Genomic DNA, 20,471 nt, shown 5'->3' with positions numbered 1-20,471 from the left:
ATTTTCAAAACACTAAGCTTTGCATTTGTTTTTTGTCAGTTGCCATCACAATAAAATTAACTAGTCAGTCACATATCTCATTGCACTTTTTGGACTCCTACTGTGTCACCATGCTGGACACTCTGGCCAGACATTGTATCCATCTAATTCGTTGTGTGCAAAGTGTTAAATAATAATTGCGATGATGGATCTAAATATTTGATTCTTTTTCCCTTCTTTTCCTTCCTTCTCTTCCACTGTGTCCTTTGTTTTCTTCTTTTGGCCATTATTTCTAGCTCTTTCATAGATGCAAACCTGTATGTAATAGAGATGATCTTTCTTTAACCTAAAATTGTCTTCTGAAGACTGAGTTTAAATAAAAACACATCATAACAAGCATTACTCTTAGCTGAAACTTATTTCTTTAATAGTTATGTTCTTTCTCACAATCCTAGTTGTACTGTTTCTCAATATCCATTAAAAAAGGAAACCAATTTGTTGACTTGACTGTCAACTGCAATGGGATACAAATAATGCATCACTTTAAACCTATGGGTTTCCACCAATGGACAGTCAGTGATTTTCAGTGTATCCATTGAAGAGGAGAAACTTTACGGTTTCGTTTTTTGAGAATTTGGCTTTCATCTAAATATTCTCAAATCTCCTATGAAATAAAAGTAGAAATTCCAGTTTGCATCCTTGTATAATACTCAGAAACAGAATTTTAACTCTCTTAATTTACTTGCCTTCCCTGGGTTTTAGTACTTTTGAATTTTTACCCTAGCTCTTCATTGTATCAAACCAGAAATTAAGTAGTTAACCGGTTGCACTGATATTCAAAATTGCAACGTAGAGTTTCTTGCCATTGAATTCCTTCTTTCGAGATTTTGCCAGGACTGTTCCTTTTGATCTTGAACTGGTTGAGAAAGGCCAAATTGCAAGACTTGCAGCATTGGAGAAGTTGAATTTATATATTTTTTTCCTGTGCAATGACTCTAGAGATTTCCTTTCACCCTTTTGAATAAGTTGGCAAAGACTATGTCTCGTTTCCTCTCACTAAGAAAGTGAGAATCAGCCTTATTTTTGATTATCTCCATTTCAAAAGTGTATGTGCGCTCCCAATTAATTGTATATGCTGAACATACTTGGCTCATATGTGGAAAGGCCACATAAGTATGTTATTAAAACCATGCTAGTGACAGTAGACTATTGTCTCAGCATGGTTTATGGGAATGAAAAATAATTGCTTAAGCAATGTTTAATCCTGTCTCAGTGAAGAAGTTTTCAGTTTCTTATCTGGCAAGTGTTTCTTTTAATTGGTCTCCTTAATATTTTCTTTTCTTTTTGCTCTAGATTTACTGCCAGAACTTGTGTCTTTTGGCTAAGTTATTTTTGGACCACAAGACGTTATATTATGATGTAGAACCATTCCTGTTTTATGTGATGACAGAAGCTGATAACACAGGGTGTCACCTTGTTGGCTATTTCTCTAAGGTACAGGATGTTAATAATTTTATTTGCCTGTTCTAGCCTCATCATCTCAAGTTGAGTGTAATGTTTTCTGCAACAGAGCGTGTATGGTGTATTTGAAAACCTAGGCCACAAATTAATGTTCACAAAATATTATACAAATAATAGGCTTTCATTTGTTGCAAAATAACAGCAAGATTAATGTGTGCTTTTAATCGTAGGTATGTGAATAGTTTTGTGATTAGGAAGAGATATCATGAGTTGTAACCTGCTGCAAATTGTTCGCTCATTTTGTGATGCTCAGCAGTCATTGTCATGAGGGCTCAGTGAATCTCGCTGAGAGTGTCAGTAAATTGCTGTGTTTGCATTGTTGCAGTAAACTCAACTTGCGATTTAAAAAGTTAAGATTGCTACTTTACAGTCGGAGGGCAAGGTTTATGTTTTTGAAATTCCACTTATCCGTTTTGGCTCCAAAATGGAGCATTTATACTGTGATGTTTCGTTACTGAATTTGTTTTTGAAATTTTTTAAAGTTTTTTTTTGCATTTTTTTAATTGCTTTTTCCTTTCTACCTCCTCTTTCTATCCAGTCTTGCTTTTTCTTTCTTTCTGAATCGTTAAAGCACGTTAGTTAAAGACATTGACTGTAGGTTCCGTTGTTTATAATTAAGTCAGATCCTCTTTTATAAGCTCAGAATTCCAGAAATTTGTGGCGCAGTTTCCCCCCCCCCCCCCCCAATCTGCTATAGTGAAAAATGTCCAACCCCCCACCCACCACCACCACTGTGGGCGCATCATGATATGTTTGGTTCAAATTCAGTCCCAGTGATCTGCCTTTGCACAGTCTTTTAGTGAGCTATACAATTAGTTTCAATAACAATTACAGCCTTTTTATTTCCTTTCTCATTATAGATGTGACTAATTTTGTTCCACTCTTAAGTTGTTAATTTTTTTCACTTGAGGACATTGTGAGCTCATTTTGTATCGGTCACTGAAGTGGCAACATGTATCCGGCTTACGTACATGCGTAGATATGTGATAGATAGTGATTTCATTCACTGAACCCCTAGTATGGAAAGAGGCCATTGGGCCAACTACTCCACACAGACTCTCTGAAGAGCATTGCACCCAGACTCCATCCCCCACAAAAAACCCTATCTCTGCTCTTCCCCATGGCTAACCCATGTAACCTATGTCTTCTTGGACACTATGGGTAATTCAACATGGTTAATCCACCCAACCTGCACATCTTTGAACTGTGGGAGAAAGCCAGAACAGCCAGAGGAAACTCATGCAAATTTAAGGAAAATGTGCAAACTTGACAAATTAATGTGAACAAAAAATTAAACTGCTCAAGTTGTTCGGCTTAATAAATAAGTTTGTTCCTCCATTGTGATTTATTTCACTTCTTATAATAAATCATGAAAAATATTTTGTGCAGTTTTGAAGATGAGATATCTCCACACTGTAGATTTATTTATCAAGGGAATGGCTACGAAAACAATTTACAATATACAATTACTTTTTTTGAATTTGTAATCCCACCACAGAATTCATAACACCTGAACAAGTGCTAAACCACCCCCTCCCCCCCCCCATAGGATGCTTAAGTTAGAGGTGCTTTGAGAGATTTCAATTAGTTTGTAACGTACAAGTCTACCAAACCTCATTCTCTGATGACCTGCTGTTGCATTTTCTGTGTTTACCAACACAAGATAATATTTTACTCATGATATGCAGTATCTTTGATCCATACTCAAAGTTCATTCAAAGTCTATCTGACTCAGGAGACCTTGTGTAAGTTGAATGCACAGTATATATGAATGATGAACTCTATGCAGTTATTTAAGTTATATGGGAAATAATTGCATGGATGATAGCAATTATTTCTCAAGCCAATCTGCTATGCATTCTGTGTGAATCCAAAAGCATCAGCTCCTCCTTTTCATTACTAGAAACAAAAATATTGATTTATAGTACCTTCGAAATCTTAGAAGAAACTTCACATCCACTGAAAAATAGGGGTAAATCCATTAGGTTCATATGACCAAATAACTTAAACATTCTAAGTCTGAAGTTATACATTTTGAATATCGCTGAAGTTTTTGATTTGTCTAGAAAATTGCTCCAAATAAATGGGGATCTTCGAAGATTAGTTAGCGATGGACTTCGTGTAGATCTGAGGAATTTAATAATTTCTTCTAAGGATATGGATAATATTAACAAAAGGTTAATGGTGGGTGTCTTTTCCCTAGAATGGAGGATTTCAAGACTGGGGTAATATTTTTGGGGTGAGAGGAGAGAGATTTAAAGATGAGGGACAAATCTTCTACACAAAGGGTAGTTTGAACGTGGAATGAACTTCCTGAAGAAGTGGTGGAGGTCGGCACAATTATGATTAAAATACATTTAAATGGGTACTTGAATAGGCAAGGTTTGGAGGGATATGGGCCAGGACCGGGCAAGTGTGGACAACACTCAATATTTACTGGTATTACCAACATCTGATACTAGAAAAAAAAATCAAGATGTTTACATCCTGTTCAGTTCATTGTGTTGACAGGGTCTTCTTGCCAACAGATATTGCTAACTCTAGGAATATCCTAGAATTCAGATGTAAACCCCAGAGACCTTGAATGTGTTCTCCACCTCCCAGTTCTAGCATGTCTTTCCTACGAGTCCATGTTTGAAATTCTGAATCGGGTTTCCACCTAAGCCACAGCAATAATCAAAGACATCCTTTGTGACTGTGATACAGTATTGCTTCCTGCCCATATTGGCCTTTCTGCAAAACTTAATACTAAACAATGCCAACCTCCTCCACTTTTTTTCTACCGCTATTCAGCTTTGTGAGACTGCCAATATCTGGTTCATTGTTCATGATCATTGTGCTAGGCTGTCAAGAGGAAGTCGTGCAATAACAGCACAGTTGAATGAGATTGATACAATTTAAAAGTGTCAATATGAAGAGTCACCATTGAATCTAGTGAAGTTTTCAAATTCATGGCTTTGTTAGAGGGATGAAAATGTTGAAATGCTGATTTGAACATGTTTAAGTCAACTATGCTGCACATAACCCAATGATTGACTTTTTTTATTTTAGGAGAAGAATTCATTCCTCAACTATAATGTGTCATGCATTTTAACAATGCCTCAGTATATGAGGCAAGGCTTTGGGAAAATGCTAATTGACTTCAGTAAGTATTGAAAGTTAATGATAGTGATTATTTGACACTACTCCTCAACATTGACCTGACTAAATGTGGTTTCACTGCATGATTTTTCCTTTTACATGTCTTTATCCCAGCACATCAAACTATTGATTGATTTCTGAATATCTTTAGGATGTTTGTAATTCAGAAGATCTTGTTTATCATCCCATAATTATTACAGATTGATCATTGTTTGTCCCTTTTTATAGAATGGAGTACATTTTAAGTATTGTGCGAAGTCTGAAAGCTATTTTTTTCATGATTATATAATCACATAGATTCAGAAATTTATTTGAAATTGGTCAAATGTATAGGTGTTGTGAAATTTGTAAAATTTATATACTGGCCTTTCTGCAAAACTTAACACACTGTAAATGACACCCTCCTCCTCCATGTTTTCTACTCCGTTACTCAGCTTTGTGGGAATGCCATTATCTGGTTCTCTGTTCATGATCATTCTGCTAGGCTGTCAAAGGGAAGACTTGCAGTAACACAGTTGAGCAAGATCAGTACAACCTGAAACTGTCAATATGAAGAGTCATGTTTGAATCATCATTGAAGAAGTTGTTTGATTCAATGAAGTGGGCAAAGAACAATAGAAGGACATATACAGAATTTACAAGTAGCAGAGTCATGACGTTCTTAAGTTTTCAGTGCAAAGTTTTAAGGTTTCAGATTGACATAATGAGCAACCTCCATGAACAGCAGGTATTTGGAAGAGAGCGAAAGAAATCAGTGATTAGACTCGACCCTTCAGTCTAGTCACTCGGTGTCAGGAGTCATAGAATTATAGAATCCCTACACTGCAGATAGAGGCCATTTGATCCATCGAGCCAGCACCAACCCACTGAAAAGTATCCCATACCCTGATTCTGTAATCCTAATCCTGTGGATTACCATAGCTAATCCACCTAGCGTATACATCCACGGACATTATGGGGTGATTTAGCCCAGCCAGTCTACTTAATCCCCATATCCTTTGGACTATGGGAAGAAAGTAGATCACCCGGCAGAAACATATGTAGTCACTGGGAGAGCATGCACACAGACTATCGAGCAAGGCTGAAATCAAACTTGACTCCCTGGTGCTATGAGGCGGCGGTGCTATGAGGCGGCAGTGCTAACCACTGTGCCACTGGTAACAAAGTAAACAAATTAAACTGGCCATGCCAGTTCAGTAATCTGTGAGGCCACCTTGCTGATGCAGGTTAGCACTTTAGCCAGGCTGCATCTTGAATACAGAATTCAGTTCTATTTAATGAAACAAAAACTCTGGGCTCACTGCAAGCCTGAGTAATTTGATTGTTTCTGTGGAGGCATGAGGTGTAAGGACCAAATGGTCTCCGTAATCTATGCTGATCTCTGTTCTCTTAAACACTAATTTATCTTAATTCTAGAGAACTTGGCATTATTACTGGAATTCTAAGGGCCACTTTCTACCACTCCTGAACTCGCGTTCTTTCCTTTTGAATATTAATTTTAATAATTTGAGCCAATATTGTCAACTGTCATATTGTAACTTCAGATTTATTGTATTTTTTCAGTTTTCCACAGTTCTCTGAAGAATGTGGTTTAGCTCAGAATTGGAAAGGATAGATAGTAATCAAAAATTACGTTCTAAATTGGTGTTACTTTTTTAAATTCCCAAGTCTGTTTCTTGCATCCTTGTTTGATGAGTGGCAGACTTGAATCTTCTTGTCCATGCAATCAAATTTGGAGTAGAAGTAGGTCATTGGGCCTTTTGAGCCTTCTCTGGCCTTGATAAGACCATAGCTAATCTATTTATGGGTTGAATTTCACATTTCTATCTGCGAGTGATAGCCATTGATTATATTGTCTAATAAAATCTATTCGCTTCTGCCTTAAATATTTTTGGTGACCCTTCTTCCACTGCCTTGCAAGGAAGAGCTCCAAAATTGTAAAAACCTCAGCAAAAATTTCTCCAATTTTCTGATCTGATTTTAAAACAGCTTGCTGTAGTTCCTTTTGGCGGTGTTCAACAATTAATTGTTCGGTAACATCAATGAGTGTTAATAGTTAAGTTGAAGTGAGTGTCATGCCTTACAAGCTGAGCTCCTAAATGCTAATTCAAGTTCTATTTAGCATAAAGAGAAGTCCAAACATGTTTATAGATTAAGTTAGTTTGCATTGGTCTAATGTGATGCTTCATACATTCCTATTTATAAAAGTATATTGATAGCTGGTAAATGCTTTATAATTGACGGGCAAGTATATTATAGAGGGTTATTAGTTGCAGCTTTGAGGAAAGGGAAATTGTAGGTATTTTGAACTTGATCACGCTTCCCCCACATGGATTGTAGGATGTAGGGTTTTATTTGATTTTAATCTGCCTGGCCCTTTTTTGTTTGTGACTTCAAGGATTTTTACATTGACGTCAGTTAGATTTCTCAAAAACAGAGATCGCCTGAAGCTTTTTTATCCCCCTTTGACAGTGGTTGAATAATCATCAACTCTTTAGATTGGCAGAATTTCCACATGTTGCTTCATCCACACTTTTGTAGACATGTTGTCAGTAATAAGGATATACTTTTGCTGCCCTTCAGGGCTGGTTAAAATATGTTGATCATAATTATTAGAATGAAAGACTGATGAGTTCCCAGGTCTTGATGGATTTCATTCTAGGATTTTTTTCTTTAAAAAGACCTGTCTATCATTATAGCTGCATTGGTTTTAATTTTCCAAAATTATCCAGATCTTGAAATGGAGCCTTTGATTGGAAAATAGCAAAAGTAACTCCTCTTCAAGAAAGAAGGGAGCCAGACTGTAAGAAACTTAACCTCACATTTGACATACAAAATTGCTGGAATCTGCTATTAAATTACAGCTGGGCACTTAAATTTTAACATAATCGGGCAGATCAACATGGTTTTGTAGAAAAGAAATAATGCATGATTAATTTATTGAAGTAGAAAACAACATGACAAAAAAAATAACATGTTAACGTGATGTACGTGGATTTCAAGATGCAATTCATCAAGGTGCCAAATCACACACGAAATGGTATAAGGGGTAACTATAAAGTATAGGAGCAAAATTAGGCCATTCAGCCCATCGAGTCTTGTTCTGCTGTTTTGATCATGGCTGATGTGTTTCTCAACCCCATTCTCCTGCCTTCCCCCTGGTAACCCTTGATCCCCTTACTAATCAAGAACCTATCTATCTCTGATGGCCTTCTGTGACAATGAGTTCCACAGATTAACCACCCTCTGGCTGAAGAAATCCCTCCTCATCTTGGTTCTAAAAGGATGTCCCTTCACTCTGAGGCTGTGCCCTCAACTTCTCATCTCTCCTATTAGTGGAAAGAACTTCTCCGTGCCCACTCTATCTGGGCCTCTCAGTATGCTGTAATTTTCAATTAGATTCCAACAACCCCCAACCCCCACCGTCCTTCTGCGTACAGATCCAGAGTTCTTGACTGCTCCTCATGTAACAAGCCTTTTATCCCTGGGATCCTTCTTTTACCTCCTCTAGACCCCCTCTAATGCCAGCACATCCAAAACTGCTCTCAATATTTCATATGCGGTCTGACAGGAGTCTTATACAACCTCAGTAGTACATCTCTGCCCTTGTGTAGCCCTCTTGAAATAATGTTAACATTGTATTTGCCTTCCTAACTGCTAACTGAACATGTGTGTTAGTGTTAAGAGATTCTGGAACTAGACATCTGAAGTCTCTTTGTGATTCAGATTTCCAAAACCTTGTATAGAAAATAGCCTATATCTCTGTTCTGCCGACCAAAGTGCATAACCTCACGCACCTTTCCACATTGGGTAAAGTAGTGGCAGATGGAATACAATCTCCTAGTCTGTCTGTCCTTTTGCAGCCTCCCTGCTTCCTCAACACAGCCTGCCCCTCTCTATCTCTTTGTGTCACCTGCTAACTTAGTAACTGCCCTCAATTCCTCCATTCACATCATTAATGTGTAATATGAATAGTTGTGGTCTCAACACTGACCCCTGTAGAATTCCACCGACGCCAGCTGCAACAGGGGTCAGTGCTGGGGCATCAATTATTTACAATCCATATCAATTACTCGGACAAAGGGATTGAGTGAATGGTTGCCAGTGTTGTGGATGTCACTGAGATAGGAAAATAAGTTGTGAAGGGGTCATAAGGGAGTTTGCAAAGGGATGTAGGTAGGTCGAGTGCACAGAAATTTGGCAGATGGAGTGTTATAGAATCCCTACACTGTGGAGGCAGCCCACTTGGCCCGTTGAATTCATACCAACTCTCCGAAAAGGATCCCAGCTAAACCCATCCCTATCCCCCCAACCTTAATTCCCTGTAATCCTGCATTTCTCATGTCTAATCCACTTAGCCTACTCATCTCTGGTATATGGGCAATTTCCTTTGCTCATTCACAGGATGAAGTCATCGCTGGCTAGGCCAGCATTTATTGTGCATCCCTAATTGCCCAGAACAAAGTGAAGAGTCAACCACATTGCTCTGGGTCTGGAGTCACATGTACGCTAGACTGGGTAAGGATGGCAGTTTCCTTTCCTAAGGAAATTAGTAGCCAGATGAGTTTTTCCAACAATTGGTAATGGGTTCATAGCCATCATTAGACTCTTAACATGATTAATCCACCTAACCTTGCACGTCTTTGGACTGTGGGTGGAAACTGGAGCACCCGGAGGTAAACCACACTGACACGGGGAGTACGTGCAAACTCCATACAGACCTGAGAATGGAATCAAACCCATGTCCCTGGCACTCTGATGCAGCAGCGCTAATCACTGAGCCATTGTGCCGTTCTTAATGATGTATGATGTTGGAAAATGTGAGCTTGTCCACTTTGGCAGGAAGGATATTATTTGAATGGAGATTCGAGAACTCTGTGGCTCTAGGTATGCCGTTAAGATGCAGGTCCAGTAAATGATTAGGAAGACATTTGGAATATTTTGATTTCTCCAGATGTAAAAAACATCGATGTGACCACATATGAGAGTACTATACACAGTTTTGGTCTTGTTGCTTAAGAAAGGATGTAATTGCATTAAGCATTTCAGCAAAGGTTTACTCAGCTGATTCCTGAGATGAAGGTGTTGTGGAGAACACTTGGACAGTTCAATCCTCTACCTATTGAAGTTATTGAAACATATAACAGATTGAGGAGACTTAGTAGGGGAGATAGTGAGAGGGTGTAGCTGCTGTAACTGCTGTCAGAAAGATGAAAACCAGGGATACAGTTTAAAAAGTTAGGAATCTTTCATTTAGGGAAGAGCTAAGAATTGTTCCCTGAAGGTCATGAGTTCTTTACACCTGAGAACGATTGACTCAGGATTGAATATTTTTAAGTGATAATGGGAACTGCAGATGCTGGAGAATCCAAGATAATAAAATGTGAGGCTGGATGAACACAGCAGGCCCAACAGCATCTCAGGAGCACAAAAGCTGACGTTTCGGGCCTAGACCCTTCATCAGATGAAGGGTCTCTGATTGTCAGTCACGAATCCAACTCTGCCTTAAAAATATGCTGGGCCTGCTGTGTTCATCCAGCCTCAAATTAAATATTTTTAAGGCAGAGTTGGATTCTTGACTGACAATGGAGTCAAAGTGAGTAGGGGTAAAATGGAATTCGATCACAATCACATCAGCCAATGATAATGCCAAATGGAGGAGCAGATTGAAAGATCTTAATGGCCTGATTTGTGTAATTTGTATGTTTGTGAATTCAAGTTGGCAACTGATTACCGTTATCATCTACATATGGCTGATGTCATGCTCATATGTTTTAGAAATATACCGATTTTATAGCATAAACCTTTTTAAGCTGAGTTAACGTAATAGTGCTTATTTAAGTATTTTTGATATACAGTAATGTTTTGTAAAAGACATAAGATGTTATGTTGTCAGTTAGTTGTTGGGTGGTCAGATTCCTCCTTTGAATGATAACAGTCCCCAACAAGATCATAACAATCATGCTAAGAATTTAAAAAGTACAGCATATTTCCCTAATTGAATTCACTTTTTTATAACAATTTATTTCCCTGTAAAAGGCTATTTGCTGTCCAAAGTAGAAGAAAAAGTCGGTTCCCCAGAACGTCCCCTCTCCGACCTGGGGCTTATCAGCTACCGCAGCTATTGGAAGGAAGTTCTACTACGGTATTTGCACAACTTTCAGGGCAAGGAAATCTCTATCAAAGGTGAAAATAGATCAAAACTCAAATTTCATTAATTAATATAATGGTTTCCATCTGGATCCTGTGCTTTTGAATTGAAATATTTTGCAGCCATTTACAATTTCCTTTTTTCCTTTTGTCAAATGGTTACCAAAAATAGATGAGTTATATTCACTGCATTTTCAGATTTTTCCATTAATTATTCAAAGCATACTATGAATGATGTCTTATTATGTTTTGATTTGTGTTCTTGACAAGTATAGGTTTGCATACAACTTGATGCTTTAACTGCATGACCGCACCATCCATTCCACCCTACTGCACACTTGTCTGTCCACTGATCTTGTTATCTCAGGCTAGATCAACCCAATAGCAATGCAACTACAGTTGTGGTTCTCCAGTTAGAAGAGCCGTTCAGCACCACGCCCCTGCCCCCCCCCAACCCAAAATGAATTAAGTGTGATGTACTGACAGATGCCTTTAATCAGTAAGACAATCAAAGACTCTTATGACCTATATGCAGACAGCACCACAAAATGCTGTTGCTACACCTTACAGTACCAGAAAGTGAGAGCTTACAGTTGCTTTCTTCCTGTGCCCGCGCACCCCCCCACAACCGACCAATTCTCTCTGCTGATTTCTTGATCGTAGTTTTGCTCTTATTTGGATATCTGGTACGAGATGAGAACAGAAGATAATTAGAAGAAAAGTATTCATTTGTAGTTTGTGCACTTCCTTGCCAGCAGCCAAAGAGTGGTATTGACAGGCCTACAGAACAGATTGTCTACTCTGCCTCTTGTCCAGGGATTGAAAAGTAGTACGGAAAATCCTTTAGGGGGATTGATTTTTATTTTCAGAAAGAAGCTGAAATTGAGGTAATAGAGGTAGAATCTAGTCAGGTATATAAGTGCATGAAATTGTGGATGCAATAAACCAGCTGTAGAAATCAGTACCTTTTAATGGTCATCGTTTTGCCAGGTATATGAATTGGGTAATACTTTGACTTCTAAAGAGAATTCAGAATTGATTTTGGGAATTTTATTAATTGGACGGAATCAGCAATAGATGTTGCATATATGCACATTGTTCTTGAATGCAGTGCTTTATTTTTCTTGACGTGTTTAAGATTATCCTTTGAAACTAAGCATTGGAAGATCAATTACATCAGAGTGTCATCAGTAGTAATTCAAGTAGAGGGGCCAGTTATCTATAAAAGCCATGCTAGTTCGACTTCTTGATTTTTCATGGAGAATATTGTAGAGGAGAAGACTGAGTTACGGGCTACTAGAATTGAAAGGATTGAGGTTAGTAAGGAGGAGATGTTATCAATTCTAGAAGGTGTGAAGGTAGATAAAGCCCCTGGGCCGGATGGGAGTTTTCCAAGGATTCTTTGAGAAGCTAGAGGGGAGGTGGCAGAGCCTTTGGCCTTGATCTTTGAGTCCTCATTGTGTACTGGTTTAGTACCAGAGGACTGGAGGATTGCAAGTTGTGTGCCCTTGTTCAAGAAGGGCAGTAAGATGACCCAGGTAATTATAGACCTCTGAGCCTTATGTCTGTTGTAGGAAAAGTTTTGGAAAGGATTATAAGAAGAGATAGGATTTATAATCATCTGGCAAGCAACAATTTGATTGGAGATAGTCAACATGGATTCGTCAAGGGCAGGTCGTGTCCCTCAAACCTCATTTGAGTTTTTTGAGAAGGTGACCAAGCATGTGGATGAAGGTAGGGCAGTTGACATGGTGTACATGGACTTCAGTAAAGCTTTTGATAAGGTTCCACATGGTAGGCTATTGGACAAAATACGGAGACATGGGATTGAGGGAGATTTAGCAGTTTGGATTAGAAACTGGCTTCCTGTAAGAAGGCAACGAGTGGTGGTTGATGGAAAATATTCAGCCCGGAGTCCGGTTACTAGTGGTGTCCCATCTGTTTTGGGGCCACTGCTGTTTGCTTGCGTCCAAGTCATTTATAAAAACAACATGGACGCAAGCATAGGTGGATGGGTTAGTGAGTTTGCAGGTGATGCTAAAGTCGGTGGAGTGGTGGAAAGTGTGGCTGCAGGTTGCAGGGAGACTTGGATAAACTGCAGAATTGAGCTGAAAGGTGGCAAATGGAGTTCAATGCGGATAAATGTGAGGTGATTCACTTTGGGAAGAATAACAGGAAGGCAGAACACAGGGTCAATGGAAAGATTCTTGGTAGTGTGGATGTGCAGAGGGATCTTGGTGTCCATGTACATAGATCCCTGAAAGTTACCACCCAGGTTGATAGTGCTGTTAAAAAGGTTTATGGTGTGTTAGGTTTTATTGGTAGAGGGATTGAGTTCCGGAGCCATGATGTCGTGCTGCAACTAAAACGCTAGTGTGGCCTCACTTGGAATATTGCATGCAGTTCTGGTCGCTCCATTACAGGAAGGATGTGGAAGCATTGGAAAAGGTGCAGAGGAGCTTTACCAGGATGTTGCCTGGTCCGGAGTGACGGCCTTATGAAGAAAGGCTGAGGGACTTGGGCCTGTTCTCATTGGAGAGAAGAAGGCTAAGAGGGGATTTAATAGAGACATTCAAGATGATCAGAGGATTAGATAGGGTGGACAGTGAGAATCTTTTCACGAGGATGATGACGTCAGCTTGTATGAGGGGGCATAGCTGCAAACTGACGGGTGATAGATTTAAGACTGATGTCAGAGGCAGTTTCTTTACGCCCTGCCTGCCAATGTAGTGAACTCGGCCATGTTAGGGACATTTAAACAGTCCTTGGATAAGCAGATGGATGATGGTGGGATAGTGTAGGGGGATGGGCTTAGATTAGCTCATAGGCCGGTGCAACATCGAGGGCCGAAGGGCCTGTTCTGTGCTCTATTGTTCTATGTTCTAAGTATGCAATTCATGTAATTGGATGTAAACTTGTCACAAAAGCAGTGAACTGCAATTCTTTTAAAAAATGCATGTATATTTCCAATGAGATTTATCACTGAAGTAACACAGCCAAGATTAAACCTTTTGAATATTGAATGCCTTTTGGACCATGACCATTTATTCATGACCAAATGTTCCATGTCAGAAGTTATATATCATCTTAGAAGGAGAGAATTTTGCCATGAATACTTGTCAGAGATTTTGTCGAAACTTCATTGCTGGAAAGTCACTTTATTATTTGGTCACAGGCATTACAAGTGCTTTGGCCTTGTTAGTCAGACTTCTTTAAATATGCTATCAAGATATGTGGACTATAATATGCAGCGGAAAGTTATGACAAATGAAACATTTTATGGTTATGATAAAGCATATGTATATGCCTTGTAGACTGTGCCATTTATCTTGGAACTAAGCATCTTTCATTTTGCCCTTAATAAATAATGATTTGCGATTCTAATACAGACAGAAGATCTTCTTTATTATCACTTGTATTGTACTGCTTTAGCAACCATTTCACAGGCCGTTTTTGATTAGAAAGTTGAGTGCTGCATTTTTAGCATCATTCTTTTTGAATTCCACATTCACTATTACAATTTATCTTTGATTTCTGAAAAGCAAAGTGAATGTTCGGGTTCAGAGATTTGCCAAGGTTTGAGCGGCTAGATTGAATTTTAATTTTGCAGATGGTAAAATTATTTACATTTGTGTGTATTTTGTGTATTTGTCCAGATTTATTATACGATCACCTGAGCTTCCCGTATGCTGGATGAAATTTATATTGAATTGTTGTGGTCCAAATGCAAATTCCAATATATGAATTTAACATTCTTCATGCATTTAATGCTATATTGAGAGATCAGATATTTTATCGTGAATTGTTCAAACAAAATATCAATGAGTAGAACCTGTATAAAATAACCCATAACTTGAAGTTTGAGAAAACAGGTGCTTTTTATTTCTCCTTTTATGGATTTAGTTTACTCTTGGCTTATTTTGAGGGTAGATTCACTTTGCAAATTCTGTAAAATAGCATCGCAAGTACTGAGCTAGGGTACAGTCTGATTTTGATGCAAAGCAGTGTACAGCTTTCTGGAGTGAATTGTGCTATGTATCATGAGAGGAGCATTTCATTTTGGGAGCCAGCACTGCAATTGTTTTAGTCTATGTTACATTGATGTTGAAGTCCTATTGACGGACATCTGTTCATCAGAGCAGCCATTTTTATATTGTAACAGTATAACACAATACGAAAAACATCTTATTTTTGTAGAAATCAGTCAAGAAACTGCAGTTAATCCTGTGGACATCGTCAGCACCCTTCAGGCATTACAGATGCTGAAATACTGGAAAGGAAAACATTTGGTTTTAAAACGACAGGTAATAAAGTTTGATGGTAATAATCATGTTTATTATCACCCCTTGCATGCCTGGGTTCAAGTCCCACCTGCTCAAGAGGTGTGTAATAACATCTCTGGGCTGGTTAATTGGAAAATATCGTTCACTTTTCACATTGGCTGAAATACGTCACCCTTTACAGATACGGAGAGTAGCATCTTGTACTGCTATTCATAACAAAACTGTTCCCTTTTAACAAGTTTTTCATTTAGTGTAGCACCTCTTTTTCCCAAACTCCCTGTAGGAAGCCTTGTGATTGACTTGTTGAAACTGGTAAAATAATTCTTAGTTTGCAAGAGCGTTATCAAGGAAAAGAACAACTTGTTTTAAATACTGCCTTTTGACATCTGTAAGTATCAAAGTGCTTCACAACCAACAAATTTTTTGAATAGCCAATATTGTTTTGTAGACAAACTGAACAGTCGCTTTACGCAGAAGGGCCAAAAATCATTGGAGAGCAATCTGTTTAAACAATGTTTCTTGAATGATGCATCTTGGCCGTGAAGCCAAGAAAATGCCCCTGCTCTTCTGCAGTAGCACCATAAGATCTTTCACATCTATTTGATTTGACAGATGGGGTGCACGTTTAATGCTTCATCCAGTATTTTCCAGAGGAAATTATATTCATGCAATGACTTGTTATTAAACACAGACTTTTTACTGGTTTGTATCTCAGGCAACATTTTAAGATGTCTAAGATGAATTTTAGTTCAAGTAACGATTTTACCGCATTAAAATGGATGGTGACAAATTTTACATCAGAACTGTGTATTGTTAAATTGCAGTTGTCTTTTGATAAATTGTCAGTGAAAGCTTAATATCAATAAAACTTATTGAAAGTGTTGATTGCATGCATTTATTGTCAGTTATTCCATAACTGTTTTTAAAAATTTCACTTCAGGATCTAATAGATGAGTGGCTGGCCAAAGAGGCAAAACGAACGAATGGAAACAAAACCATAGACTCCAGCTGTTTGAAATGGACACCACCAAAAGGAACTTAGCTCTTTAATGTTTCTGTCTCATCAAAGGCACCGCCTTGTAACAGCTTGTGTACACAAAAGAGAAGATCCCATAGTGAATCTTTAGCCTTACATCATATTACATACCACCGTTTGTCCTGCAGAGGGCAGAGTAAAGCATACTACCCCAGCGAGTATAGTATTGTGCTTTTATTCCATTTGTTATTTGTGGTAGAATTTCCAACAAAGCAGCTTGACACATGCTCTTAGGAGAGACAATTGGGCTTGAAATTTATAGTTGTACAACCTGGAATATAACCTTTCACATCTTAACAATTATGTTTCCACATTTTTTTTGCTTTAAGTATAGTAGACTTTTATTTTCCTTAATGTTCTTTAAAAATGCTGATAAGCAAGAGATTTTTCTACATCAGAGATGAACAAGTTTGGAGGCAGAAACCCATTTTGGATTTTTGAGAAAATTTGCTTGTTCAGTCATGTTAAGTTTTTAAAAGACTATTTAAATAGGGATGTCCCTGGCTCACGTTCTGTCTTAAATGTTGTATGCTTTGCAGTCCTTGCTGGTGCAGTCCTTAAGCAGTTTTCAAACATAATGGCTTTAAAGAATGTGTACCCTTTGGAAATGGTTGCAAATCAGCAGGGGACATTGAAGCTGCATCTCGCAACTCTTCACCCTTTCAGTATTCAACTCTTTTGTCAGCCTGATAAGCTACTAGTTACATCAGTATGACAAAGACCTTGAACTTGCATATTGTAAATTCCATTTAAATTTATATAAAGACTACCTGAAGAAGAATTGTTAAATATCGTTTATTTTTCATGAGATGGATGGTACAATGTAAGGTTTTATTCATTGAGATGAATATGAGGAATATTTCCTGACTTCCCCTGAAAGTTATCCTGCTGTGTCACAATAGTAAAAAACTTACAAAAGCTTAATGTTGTGTTTGAAGCTCTAAAGGTTATTCAACTGTTTTGTGAAATCATGCGATAACAGATATGACATCAGAGTAGTTATACCATAAGAGATATTTAATGGGAGGTAATGAAATATAAATACTTGACCGTTGTAAATAAAACAAACTGAGATTAATACAGTATACTATTGTCATGATTTTATTCAATGAAACCTCCTGTGTATAATGTATAATCCCTTCCACGGTTCCTTGATTCAGGATGAATATTATACACAAACCTAAACTGCCCTAAAGCAGATGAACTTTCCAAAGTAAAAATGAATGCCCGGTGGGGGGGCTGCTGGGAGGCGGGGAGTTTAGAGGTGGAAGAAGCATGTTATGTCGAGAGGAGCTTTATAATAGCAAATCTACCATACAGATAAAACAGGTTTTTGCAAATGAAGGTGCTGAGTCATTCTGAGATTTCTATAAAACTGGCCCATTTTACTTTTCTAAAGTCATAAACTTGAGAGTTGAGCTGTTTGATATTGTAGTACGCACAGTTGTCATGTGGTGTCTTAACACTCTTTATGTCACTGGCAGCTAAACTTAGCACTAAACAAAAGTTGTAAATGGAGTCTTGTTTGGCCTAAGTAAAGGGGTATCTGTTTTACCCTTCACAGTTAAACCGGGGTACACACTTTGTCAGGCTGACATTGCTGTGCCAAAGTTAGAATTGATGAACATTGCTTAGTTGCTTGTTGTACCAAATGTGATGTAATGCCTTCTGTACCTGCTTATGAATAAAGCATGTTGTACAGTGTGTTTTTAATAGTCGTCATTAATGGTTTTTTAAAATATCTCAGATAAAGTCCTCTGAAGAGACCCTCTAAAGGACTTAATATTTTAAAATCATGCAATTTTGTCAGTTTCAATCAAATTGAGTATCATAATGCATCAGCGAGTGCCTTGTTTTTCCTTTAGACTATTCTTTATAAATCTTTACAGCTTATATTCCTATACTGTTACTCCTGGAAGAAATGTTTAGACTGTTTGACAGGGCAGAAATAAATGCACATTGACCAGAATAAAAAGAGGGGGAGAAAATAGCAAGCAGAAAGCACAATTCAAGATGTGAATTTTTCTGATGATTTAGAAGGGTACAAATTACCATAGCACAGAGATTCAGAAAATAAATACCAAAGGGTAGTTACCTCAAAAACATTTATTTTTAAAATAAGAAAACATTTTCATGCTAAGAAAATTGTGTGCCTTCTATTATCATGTATGAAACAAATCAAATACTCATTTACTGTTTTGTAATTTTACAAATATGTAGAGCCGACAGAATTACTAATGGTTGCTGCCTTTTAGATGAGACTACCATTTATTAAGATAACCCGGTCACTAATTTGATGGTAAATTAATTTTTATCTGATGAGGTAAAGTGCTTGTCAGTCCTTACAACATGGTTTATTCCTAGTAGTCCAAGAAATGGGTGTGATGTCTGCCATAATAATTCCATAATGAACCTGAAGTTTTCGAAGAAAAATGGTAATTCTCAAAATTTTGAATATTTATGTCAACAGACTGTGATCCTTAACTTCTTCAATGAGAGTGGAAGCTTGCTGCATACAAATTGTCTGCTCCAATTCCTTACACAGAGCAGTGAAGCCCCATCGATTATTAGAGGTTGTTAAAATATTGTGTCAATCGAAGCACTATACCTTCTTTCTTTGTTTCTTTACTGCTACATGTTCATAAAGATTCTAATGAACCAAATATGCACTTTCAGATTGTTACCTAAATGTAACAATCATTTCAAGTTCAGTTATGTATAGCCTGTTTAAAAATGGATCAACCATGGTTTTAAATAAGGAATGAAATTCTCCAAACTTAAGATAATTTTGAGTTTGGCTGTGAATTTACAACTGTCGCGGTTGGGAGACAAGCAGCTGCTCATGTGGACTCTGATGTCTTTTTTAAATTTCTTTCACATGCCATAATATTTTACTATTCTTGATATTACAAGAAATGCCTCTGTTTTTAAAAAGTTACAATGTAGAAATAATTATTTAAGGATTGTGATACAGCAAAGCATCAAGCTGAATGTAGATTTTAACAGAGGAACTAAATGAGGAATAAAAGGCACAGTGAGTATCAGAATAAAATAATGACAATTATTAAAAGGAGTTACAAAAGTATTTTATAAGCTAACGAACAGGAAACAAGCCTCAAAAGGAGCATGGAATCAAAAATGGTACGCACTCTTAGTGGCAGTAGTGCAAAATGGATACAATCGATGGAACCTTGGGGCTTGAATAGTGTAAGTTATGGTGAGGTTTGTGGCATAATCATTTAATAAATGTGACATATCTGCCAGATGGTAAGGCAAGATTGCTTTGCAAGATGAAGTTTCAAATTGAAGGCAATCATATCTTATTAAATGCTATATAAATAGCGCAACTGGCCTCATTAATATTCAGCTTCCTATCCCACTGAACAAGCTAGACGCTGAAAATTCTTGATGTGGATGCCAGCCTCCACGTTGCTCAGCAGCAAACACATTTCAGGCCCCAGTCCATGGCCATCAGCTTCTCATGCCCCTCATCCACAGACATTGATGTTTGACACTTACCAACACCTCGCAATCCCTTGCAGCACAGACCTGCATTGCAGGGCACACCAGCAGCCAGGATTGAAATGTGTAGCAAGGACACTGCACAGGGCAGGCACCCAGCTCTTGGATTGAACCAGGCTGCATCTCAAAGCAGTTTGGCCACTCTTATATTGCTTGCTCATTTAGCACCTACCTGAATGCTGACAGTATCCGTGCTGTCTTGTGTATGTCTGTTAGTATGTTTGTGCTTCAACCAGAGCCTAAAGGTTATTAATACTACCTTTTTGATGTACTTTTTTTGTTCAGACAGTTGTTAGGAGTCTGTCAGGTGGTCAAGGATGTTCTCTTGATTTTGTCAATTTAACATCTACAGCATGCGCCAGCAGCCTGCTTACCAAACATGTTGCATGCTGACTGACCATTTCAGAAAGTGGGTAGGGACTGGCCCACACTGCTGTCAATGGTCAGTCAGAGGTCCTAGTATTTTCAGTCACAGGCACAGTCCAGTTGCTCAGCCATGACCAGCCATCCACTTAGGCCAGGACCAGACATCCACTTAGGCCAGAATCAGTCAGAGGATATGTCCAAGTTCAGCCTGGGTAGTGGGCAGTAATCAGTCCTGTTGGGTCATTACAAGTAGTCTGGGAAAGCACGCATCATCAGTCAGGGAGCTGCAAAACAAATGGCCTGGTCAGTCATAACTGAGGGCTGTTTGTCAAAGTCAGATTTCTGGGGCAAATGCTGTCCAACCAGTCCAACCTGTCTCTGCCTCCCTAACCTGTTCTTCCTCTCACCCATCCCTTCCTCCCACCCCAAGCCGCACCTCCATCTCCTACCTACTAACCTCATCCCACCTCCTT

At 38.3% G+C, this 20,471-nt stretch overlaps 1 protein-coding gene across 3 annotated transcripts in view; it reads left to right on the top strand.

Annotated features, from left to right (window-relative positions):
* kat7b (K(lysine) acetyltransferase 7b) overlaps nucleotides 1–17,783 on the top strand; it is an 86,814-nt gene extending 69,031 nt beyond the window's left edge. For all 3 annotated transcript variants that reach the window (XM_048560778.2, XM_048560779.2, XM_048560777.2), the window contains 5 exons: nucleotides 1,333–1,473; nucleotides 4,552–4,645; nucleotides 10,681–10,827; nucleotides 14,989–15,095; nucleotides 16,015–17,783. In XM_048560778.2, the coding sequence (XP_048416735.1) occupies nucleotides 1,333–1,473; nucleotides 4,552–4,645; nucleotides 10,681–10,827; nucleotides 14,989–15,095; nucleotides 16,015–16,116 (591 nt within the window). In that variant the 3' untranslated portion in view covers nucleotides 16,117–17,783. The remainder of the gene's footprint in view (nucleotides 1–1,332; nucleotides 1,474–4,551; nucleotides 4,646–10,680; nucleotides 10,828–14,988; nucleotides 15,096–16,014) is intronic.
* Nucleotides 17,784–20,471: the final 2,688 nt, after the last annotated feature.

The sequence above is a fragment of the Stegostoma tigrinum genome, chromosome 31 (assembly GCF_030684315.1).
Source record: "Stegostoma tigrinum isolate sSteTig4 chromosome 31, sSteTig4.hap1, whole genome shotgun sequence".
NCBI lineage: Eukaryota > Metazoa > Chordata > Chondrichthyes > Orectolobiformes > Stegostomatidae > Stegostoma > Stegostoma tigrinum.
Note: the sequence above shows the minus strand (reverse complement) of the source record. Positions and strands in the feature narration are given on the sequence as shown.